Below are 10,469 nucleotides of genomic sequence, written 5' to 3'. Positions count from 1 at the left end.
AGTATCAGAGATTTAGAATGTCATATATTAAGCTTTTATTTTTACTTTATAACATGGAGCAAAAATAGCTTAAAGGGACTGTACAGTACTGGTTGAGGTGGGGATTCATGTTTTGAACATTCCTAAGTGAGATAATGCGAAACCTCTTATGAAATATGAAAGAGCATGTAATTTTAAGAAGGATTCAATGTTTATTTGATGAAAATTGGTTTTCAAATGGCGGAGATATCCAAAAAAGTGATAATAATAAAAGGCGACAGGCCACGCTTTTATTAGGATCTCTTTGTTTCACCTTGTTTTTGGATATCTCAGCCATTTCAAAACCGATTTTCATCAAATAAACTTTTGATACCCATTAGAATTGCATGCTCTTTGACATCTCATAGAGTGGTTTCTGAATATCTCGTAAAATGTTAAAAGCTAAATCCTCACCTCAACCAGAACTGTACACACCCTTTAATTCATACATTGAAAGAACTTGGATGTGGCAAATGAAAAGAAACTTCTGGACGATTTTCAGATTTTTACATTTGAACAACTATAAATTAGTTACACTGAGGACAGAGTTTCAGAATATGTGGTAATTGGGATGAAGAATAAGAATATTTTCAAAATTTAGAACAAATTGCAATGAAAAAGGATGATGACATAGCAGATTCACCATAAGAATGCATGAGTTGGGGCTCAAGGAAGCAGAATAAAAGAAGAAGGCATGCATAGACACACATTATACACAGGTGAACTCGCAAGCAAGCAAGGTATTGTAATGGAATTACACTGCAACATTTCTTATGTATATGAACCTCCTATGTCATCATCCTTGTTCAGTGTAATTTGTTTAAGGTTTTTCAAAGTATTGTTTCTCTGCTCAAGAACCCCAATAAATTCCACAAATCAATACATGGAGTTGTTGATTTATGTACCACATGATGTGAAATTATGAAAATTGTCTGGAATGTCCCTCTAATGTATCAAAACTAGGAGGAATGAAATATGGAACTGCATCTTTTGACAGATTTACCATCTTGTGAACATTGATTTTCTTTCCATAAAGTGAATGATGTAAATCAGCACTCTCCTGCTCCCTGAAATTTAACATTCAGAATCGGAACATTCAAATCGAAATATATACGACTCTCAATCTGTAAACCGATGCCGTCTATTCCTCATTGAAGCTTTTGAGACATCATATCAAACATAATTCCTAGTGCACCTGGGATAAACTCCTTTCATCCTTTTCTTATGGAACATTTCTTCCTGCTGTCTTGCACAAAGGCAGCATCTCTTCAAAAGGCAAGCTGGCACAACAACAATCAAACTTTACCATAACACTCTCTAGTTCTACTGCTCATAATTGCTTCATACATTCCTGCTGCTTGTAGCTGTTGGTTTTTCTTTGTTTATCCTCTATATCTGTAGAAATTTACTACATGATACCGTATGTATACAGGAGAAACTCGTCATAATGAGGACCTTGAAACCATGACAATCACCTTGTTATTATCATGTTTCTCGCTATATCAGGGTACATTGCTGGGGCGAAAAGACCTAGTATCTACAAAATGTCAAATGTTCAGGTGAGCCAAAAAACATGGCAGCCAAAGCATTATATCAAATGGGACAGCCTTTCCTTTGACATGCCATGGTGGCTTCATTTGGGGGGTAAGACAGTTCGGATTTTGATACAACATCACTTAACTGATTATTTGATCATAAATCCGAAAATGTAATTTTTACCAAAATTTGATATACAAAGTCTTGACATGCCAGCAATGAAAAGAGTTGGGATCATCAACTCGTTGGAAGAGGGTTTTGTAAGATTTGACTTCTTTATAACGAGGTTCCATTGTACTTGTTAGGATGTTGGCAGAATAAACCCAATAGGTAACCTTAGTGTTTTCTTAGGACAGTATTGAAGGTATATATGCACATCGAGGTAAGTAGAAAGGGACATCTTCTGACTTTGAATTATCCCCCAGCCTATCAATATGAGATTTACAGGCATCACATAACTACTTCCTTTATTCTTATTTGTCTATAGGTGTCAATCTACTTTCTCTTGACTTGCAACAGCACTGATTAATTTCCTCTTGTAGCTGCCACATGCAGGCATATATTGAGTTGTTCACTGCTTTACTAATCGAGCAAGGACTCAGATTTCAGATTAAAGCCCCTCCCACTGCTAAATGATAGCTATCAAATCTGACGAGGACTCACGCGATAAAAGATAAGGCATTTAAATCAGCAAATCACCACAGCTGGAGCCAGCTCTACACAAAACATTGGCAAGGCCCAGTAGTCTCGACTTCAGAAAGCATAATTCAATTGTTTCTCCATCAGTCCGTTCACATGACTGTCATAGCGATGCAGCATTAACGAAAACGCACTGGTGTATAATCAACACTTCGCATAGATCACATATCCAATCACAGAACAGTGTTGGCATCTTCAGAATATAACCATTCACCATTGATTTGCGTAGTACAATGACATACTCTTTATCTGTTCCCCCTGCTGCATCTCCCATCTCATAGCTTGGAGTAGCTCTGGAAGATCTGGGCCATTTTCTGCAGCATCATGATGTTTCCCCTGGCCTTCACTTTACCCGACAGGAAAGCCTGGAAAAAAATGGGAGTCAGAAAATGTTTGGGAGTCATCGATCAGAGGATATCACTGCATGAAAGGCTACAGTGATCAACCCGTTGAGGACGAGTTGATTTTGCTACAGCACGCATTTCCTATAGACACCTGCCCGAGTATGCTTGGGACTCGTCCTCAACGGGTTATAGCCATTCCTCAGATTTTGAGGTAATCAACTTGGCAGCAGAAATATATTTTATCTAGGGAGAGTAAAGTGGTTTTTGTTGTTGTTGTTGTTGTCAGTATTTAAACACCCCCTTCATTTACACTTTCCATTGGAGATGAAAATTGATGCCTGGTTTAAACTATTTTACACTGCAGATGAATTCAGGAAAAAAAAAAATTATACCTCATCGTGCAAAAAACTGATTTATTTGGTTTGGCCTTACACAAGACTATCCTGCTCTAAATTTGTTTTTGACAAGAAAGTGACAGTCTCAGTTTATCACAATGTCACATCATTTACCAAACATTAACCTGCACAAATCTGCCGGAGCACCTAACATCACAGCCAATTTCCTTACTCTAGTATTCAAATATACTTTGCCTTTTGGAGGCATCGAGGCATATAGTCTTAACCAGAAACTCGAAATTTGATGGGCAAGTAGATTTGTGGAGCCCTTGATTACAAACTTTCAGCATTTATAATAGCAAAGGTACTTCCTCATTCTTGAGAACTGTTCAAAAGTATGTCACTTCTACACAAAACTGGAAATGGGATCGTAGACTGTTGGAAAAGAATTATGACAACACAACAACAAGAACAGCATGAATAACGACAACAACAGCAACAGCAACAAAACAACAATACCAACAACACCAACCACAACACCACCACTACCAAACACCAACACCAACACCACCACAAACAACAGCAACAACAACAATTGCAAAAAGAACCCACTTCCCGAAGAATACTGCACGTCAACGCACAAATGTGGAGTATCAATGTGACCAAGATCCAAGGTCCCTGCACATGAACGATACCTAGTTTATCTGTCACCATCCCCTCGGCTCACATTGTAAGTACTGTTCTTCCGTAATTTCACAATCATTTTCGTCTCCCAATATTGACAGGTTCGGCTATTTCTGACCACAAAAGTACAGGTCAATTCAACTGAATTCTAAACTGGAATTCAAAACACTTAACAACAGATAACCTTTTAGAATTTTCCTCTCTTTGTGATGGTTAGTGAACTTTTTGAAACGCTTGTCTGCATTACACTGGAGCCAGTGACCACAAATCATGGCTTTGTTTTTTCGTAAATGGCTATTCCAAATTGTACACACTATCTCTATGACTCACATTGACCAGAGTTGAATTAAAGGGGAATGAAATCTACATACATTATCATTATGTGGATTGAGCGAATGCAAAAATATTAATACAATACATCAGTGAAGTTATGAGGAAAATTGTAGTCTGTTCAATTCTTCAGCGCTGTCATTGTTGGATACGAACACTACAACAATCATAAAGAAAGCAAAAAGAGAATTCAACATTTACTTTAATTTCTAGCATTATAAAAGAGCATTTGACCTATCTATTTCAGAGGTTAGAGGGAGTAACATTATCCTCAACATATGTCAGCAACAAGTGGAAGAAGTATGAACTTTTCTTGAAATACGAATTTTTGTGGACTTTCTTTTAATACATTTTATTCATATTGTTGTCCTGCTGTGACATCACAAAAATGTTGCGATCCTCTTATCCAGCGAATGCAGTACCAAACTTTGAAAATTAATAATTGATGAAAGGATTTTCAAATTTTCCTCAAACGTTACTAATGTGTTCTACTATTTAATATTGCTGCATTCACTCAATCCGAACTTTTTGCTTCTCTGAGCCTCTACATGCACTCCTCAGCAAGGGAAACTTCAATCTTTGAGTACAGACAATGGTGCAAGTGACCAGTCCTGTGAACTATTGTCCAACATACATGTAATGCTGCTCTTGGCAGAAGAAACAACACATGGCATGGCCTTGTCATAATAATCACTTAATTGAGTCTTTGTATTTTTCGTCAGCTGCAAGCAGACTGCGCGGCTGAACGTTTTAAAGATCCAAAAAGTGTTCAACATAGTTTCTCACGAAGATTTTCCTTATTTTTTCTTTCTTTAGAGATTAAGGGTATGCTCGCGTAAATTGATGTGTACGTACATTTGTAGATTAGTATGGGAGAAATGACATCATATATCTTTTTATATCAAATCTTATAATTCGTTACTAATTGCTGCTAAATACATATGTAGTATGCACACTTTCCACATAGTATTTAACACATCAAAATGTGATTTTTGTTATTGGAACATGCACATTGGCATGGAATTGGTAATGGGCAAATTACAGTTATATGTATAGTAAATACTATTTTTCACATTATTTTTTCTCTCCTTTTTTTTCTGATTCTCATGTATGTCATTCTGCTTATAGCCATCATTATACTTTGTTCAAAAGACAAAACATTTATAGCAACAAATGCATTAATGAAAGTGTAAGTAATCACTGGAGATGGCACTAAATTATGGAAAAAAGCATAGCAGTGCCACAAGATAAACAGACAAGCATACCAGGTATGCCTAAACTGTACTTTGCAATGGACATGTGATACAGGTTACTGCAACCTGATGCCCAAACCACACGTACAACCCTCAAAAATATGGAAACAAACTGAGCAAGAAAACATCAAAGAAAAATTCTTCAACACTAACGTTATGACCGAAGCCATTTCCAGTCTCGTCAGGGTTAAGACATGTTGTGGACTGCTATTATAGATGCTCTTCTCCTTATGGGGAAATTGGGTCCAGTTTCACGTTCAGATTTAGATATCAAACTAAACAAAAGAAAACTACAACATTCTAGCTTATCGCTCAGGTTGAACGCAGGGAGAGAGACAAAGCATTTTAATGTGTGTCACCATGGTCGAGCGATACACAACATTCTCAGCTTGAATGGGGTGCACTTAAAGGTCCAGTTTACCTTTGGAAGCAGTGATTTCAAAAATGTTCAAGATATCACATTTGATTCATATGTGTAGGTCTGTTGTATCATAAAACATCCTACCATATAAAATTTTTGCAATAAAGCCTAAAATATAAGGAGATATCAGTGTTTTTCTCAATAAACCGTAACTGTATATGCTTTAGTCTGGAAACATTTTTATTATAACTATTGTTTATATTTTGTGTATTTAACAACACTTGACATCGATTACACGGATTCAAATTTTTACAGTGGTTGTTTCTATCCCTAAATCACATTTTAGAACTATTTTAAATCACTAATGCTGGGGTTTTGTTTCATATGCAAAAGGTAAATTGTGCCTTTAATAGGCCACTCTGCCTATGACTTAGATGGAGCTGTGACCTGTGACAAGATAATAACTAAATGACTATGAAGTACATGGTTGCAATCTGGAAAATGGCATGAAGTGAAAATCTTGATAGAGAAACATAAACACACAATCGAAGGTATATGCTCACATACAAATGCGCATGAATACCCACACACATACATACAAACATAATGTATAATGAATAAATACATATAATACAGATGTACATTTATACAAATACTCATGCATCAATACAAACATACACAAAGAGACACACACCCTTACATTCATGCAATTACATAATATGTAAATATTATACAAATAATTAATATTATAAAGACTTGCATTCATATCAAGAGCAACACAGAACAGATCAAGGTTTGAATGTTGAAACAATGTGATGATAATAAAGTAAATCTTACGACAAGAAAAAAAAATATGGTGTAATACTGAAATAGCTAGGACATTAAAAGGGTATTGATGTGACTGGACAATACAGATAAGTTTGCAATGAAGATAAAATGACTAAACAAAACAGAGATTTAACACAGACAAGTGACTAGACAGATATTGCCAGATAATTCAGCCATGAAATCTATACACTTTGACAAAATATGATGGTACTCACTTTCTGCGGGCTAAGCGTGCCCGATGCCAAGGCGACAAAGTCGTCATCAGAAATGGTCACAGTGACGTTGGCTTTCCCACTCTTGGGCTCTCCTGTGTACACTGCTCCTCCTTGCTTCAGGTCAACAGCTTCATGCAAAGAGGGAGGAAAGACACAACACAGCTACTGTAAAACGAAGAATGTTCACATGCACGCGAAAGTTCTTGTCTTCACTATATGCATTGACTGTTAAAGGCAACTCGTGAAAATCTAATGCCGCAGAAAAGGCCGTCAGCTCCAATTCGCAAACATTATGGCCCGAATTCACGAAGGTGGTACATATGAAACCATGGTTTAAACCATGGACAAAAACCATGGAGCGCCAAGTGTCACATGGAATATTTCGTTACGAAATCAGTCATTTCGTCGATGAAATGTTTATTTTGTAACGAAATGACAACATTTTGTAACTAAATAACATTTCGTCCACGAAGTGATAATTTCATTAACGAAACAGTCATTTTGTCGGCGAAATGACCAATTTCATAACGAAATATTCCGTGCGACACTTGGCGCTCCATGGTTTTTGTCCATGGTTTAAACCATGGTTTTATTTGTACCACCTTCGTGAATTCGGCCCATCGTGTTTTACAGTATTTCATCCATGAGGTAGACATCGGTCTTAAGTGGGTGTACGGCGGTATTGGCAGATAAGGCTTGGACTTTGCCAATGTGAGAAAAAGGTACACCTTACTTGAGAGTCACATGGAACACCAACAATAACGAAGAGTTAGATCTGACTCTAGCCAAGCAAAGATAGTAGAGATAATAAGATACGAAGGCGCGCGATAAAAATGGACACAAAATGGCTACCCTACATGACGATACAAAAGAGAGCTAAGTACAAACTCAGTACACCTAGGAACATCATTCATTTCCAAAGGTAGTGGTATTTTATTATCTTAAAAAGATTAAAAAATTATAGCTGTAGCTTTTTTTTCGATTAAGGGGATCATTTTGAAGAACGAGATTTTAAAGTAATAAGGATTATTTCGTGGAGGTAAAAATTTGGCAACAACATAATCTAAAAACAATCAAGGACACTTGATAAACAGCAACAACAACTTCAAAGACAGCGCGTCTCAGGTGGTGTGCGTAATACGTTTGAGGACCGTGCTCTGTCCATTAACTTCAAAGACAGCGCGTCTCAGGTTATGTGCGTAATACGCTTGAGGACCGCGCGCTGTCCATTTGTTTTGTACAGGATTAGCGCGCACTTTCCTGTCTTATTAGTTAAGCGTCTTTGGTTCCAAGCAGTACCCTTTTACATCTTACTTTCCCTTATTTTTTTGGGGGGGAAGTATTTCTCTTAAAGACTTACAAAGAGACAGGAACAAACACAAAATGACATGTAAGGTTCCTCTAGACTATGAGTAAATAAGACATTTGCATTATCATCATCATCATCATCATCATCATTATCATCATCATTATTATTAGAATTGTTATAATTATTGTTAAAATTACTATTATCATTATCATCATCATTATTATTAGAATTGTTATAATTATTGTTATAATTACAATTATTATTATCATCATTACTATTATTTTTTTAATAGTATAATTATTATTATCATCATTAGATCTATTGACATTGTCATCAATAATATTACTACAAATATCATTGTTATTATCATTACTGCTATTACTACTGTTATGAAAACAATGATAATACTGGAACCCATAGTTTGTTTTTTTTCTTTTTAGCAGCAAAAGAAAATCATTATTGTAAACAAGTTCTCTTAACCCATCATAGATACTTACAAATAACACACACACACACACACACACACACACACATGCAAACCTGGTACATGTGTTCCTTTCAATTACTGGGTGAAGGAAAAAGGAAGTTGCGGTTATTAATATCCAGCATCATTGTCAAACATGCATATTTTGCCAGGTGTCGACACAGGACTGGGTCAAGAAATTGGGAAGTGTCAGGTGAACAAATGAAACAGAACTGATCACTCCCACATGTTTATTTTGAATGCTTAGCTGTCGCTGTCTGCCCTGAAGGACATAGACAGTGGCAAAATGTGAAACAGACAGGGGAAGTGTCTAAGGACGCAGAATTTCAAAGTCATTCTTCTGATTGACTCACCGACGTGTATGTACTTTGTTGGTGTGTAACTCTTACACTGCTTGTGCAATGGGAAGGAAGAGGGAAAGAATTTGAAGTTGGAAATGTATGTCAGTTTTAGGAGTTACTTCTTTAGATGCCTGGTATAATACTTACACATTGTGAGTGCTGCCTACTGACAATACCAAATTCATCTTCATGAAGAGTCATTGTATGGCACTGATATATGGCACTGATATTTCAAGCAAACTTGCACTGTCACCATTACAACTTCCAAGTTACTAAATACCTGTTGCATAAAAAAAATTCAGTCTGAATAGTACCCTGGAACATAAAATGCAACTTTCCTTCTAATTGATCAATCAATCAATAAATCAATCAATCACAAAAAAAAAATCACTCACTCACTCACTCACTCACTCACTGACTCAATAACTCCCTCTCTCTCTCACTCAACCTATCAATGAATGAATGAATGAATGAATGAATGAATGAATGAATGAATGAATGAATGAATGAATGAATGAATGAATCAATCAATCAATCAATCAATCAATCAATCAATCAATCAATCAATCAATCCATCCATCCATCCATCAATCAATCAATCAATCAATCAATCAATCAATCAATCAATCAATCAATCATGCAATGTTGTCTTTGACATGAAGAGTTATACTTTAATTTCCCAGTTGCAATCAACTGTAAATACTATGCAGTAGCAGGTAAAGAAAATAAAAATGAAACATTAATGGTCTGTGAAAGGAAATATGAAAGGTGATTTGAAAAACAACAAAATCACAGAACGCCTCTGATAGTTTCAAAAGAGAAAATCTTAAAACTGTATGACATGCTTGTGCAGGTATGTAGTATGAATAACTACAGAAAACAGATGATGATGATGATGATGGTGATCAGCATTTATAAAAGCACCATTTATCTGTAACTCAAAGCATGAATAGATTTCCACCAGGCTGCAATCAAATACTCACTCCACACTCCCGCCACTTTGCCATCCTTTGTGATGTTGTACTGGATCACTCCGTTCACCTTCTTCACAAGGTCTGGAGAGCTATCGATGATACCCGAGACAGCAGAAAATACCATCTCTGCTTTCAGGCCAGAGGACGGCTGATATAGAGGGTACAGAAAAGAGAAAACAAAAATCTTTGCTAACATCAAGATACAAGTTACAGTGGGTGGTGGTTATCAAGTTTGCTAACACGGTTTACAATCTGTATATAATGGACTTATAAAATCATGACGAGTTTAAAGGTAGGGAATCCCATTTGCATGCCTTAAATGAAGAGTTGTATAAACACAGTGGTATGTTGAAGAGAGTATCATTTTAGAAACTCCCATAAAGTATTGAAAGTGGAAGGTAATATTTAGTACATTTTTATTGACCGTTAGATTTTGAATTGAATTTTTTTCGGGGCTCACCGTAAATTCCAGTACATTACTAGGCTACCTTTGCAGACCCATGCACTGCATGTGTGTCCATCATGTATATTTTGTGAATAAAGTTCATCAAAACTTACAGACATTTCTATATACATTCTTGCCACACACTCTATATGTTATTACATCAGCTCTTATACTTTTAGATTTGTGTTTATAGATAAAAAATACAGAAGACTGCAACAAAAAAGGCTTAAGTGTGGCTGACACACAGAACTACTGAGTAGTTGAGTTTTGTCAATTATTCAAATTGTAGATAACTGTTGACTTCCAAATTTCT

The 10,469-nt window shown here is 36.1% G+C and overlaps 1 protein-coding gene across 1 annotated transcript in view; it reads right to left on the bottom strand.

The window, feature by feature from the left end:
• Positions 1 to 2,494: 2,494 nt before the first annotated feature.
• The window catches only part of LOC140230716 (peroxisomal multifunctional enzyme type 2-like), a 28,659-nt gene continuing 20,684 nt past the window's right edge, over positions 2,495 to 10,469 (bottom strand). Inside the window, exons 20-22 of the mRNA XM_072310856.1 lie at positions 9,721 to 9,859; positions 6,604 to 6,731; positions 2,495 to 2,618 (exon numbers count right to left, since the gene is read on the bottom strand). Of these exons, the coding sequence (XP_072166957.1) occupies positions 2,529 to 2,618; positions 6,604 to 6,731; positions 9,721 to 9,859 (357 nt within the window). The 3' untranslated portion in view covers positions 2,495 to 2,528. The remainder of the gene's footprint in view (positions 2,619 to 6,603; positions 6,732 to 9,720; positions 9,860 to 10,469) is intronic.

This window comes from Diadema setosum, chromosome 7, assembly GCF_964275005.1.
Source record: "Diadema setosum chromosome 7, eeDiaSeto1, whole genome shotgun sequence".
In the NCBI taxonomy this organism is placed as follows: domain Eukaryota; kingdom Metazoa; phylum Echinodermata; class Echinoidea; order Diadematoida; family Diadematidae; genus Diadema; species Diadema setosum.
This window is presented reverse-complemented; position numbering and strand designations above follow the sequence as displayed.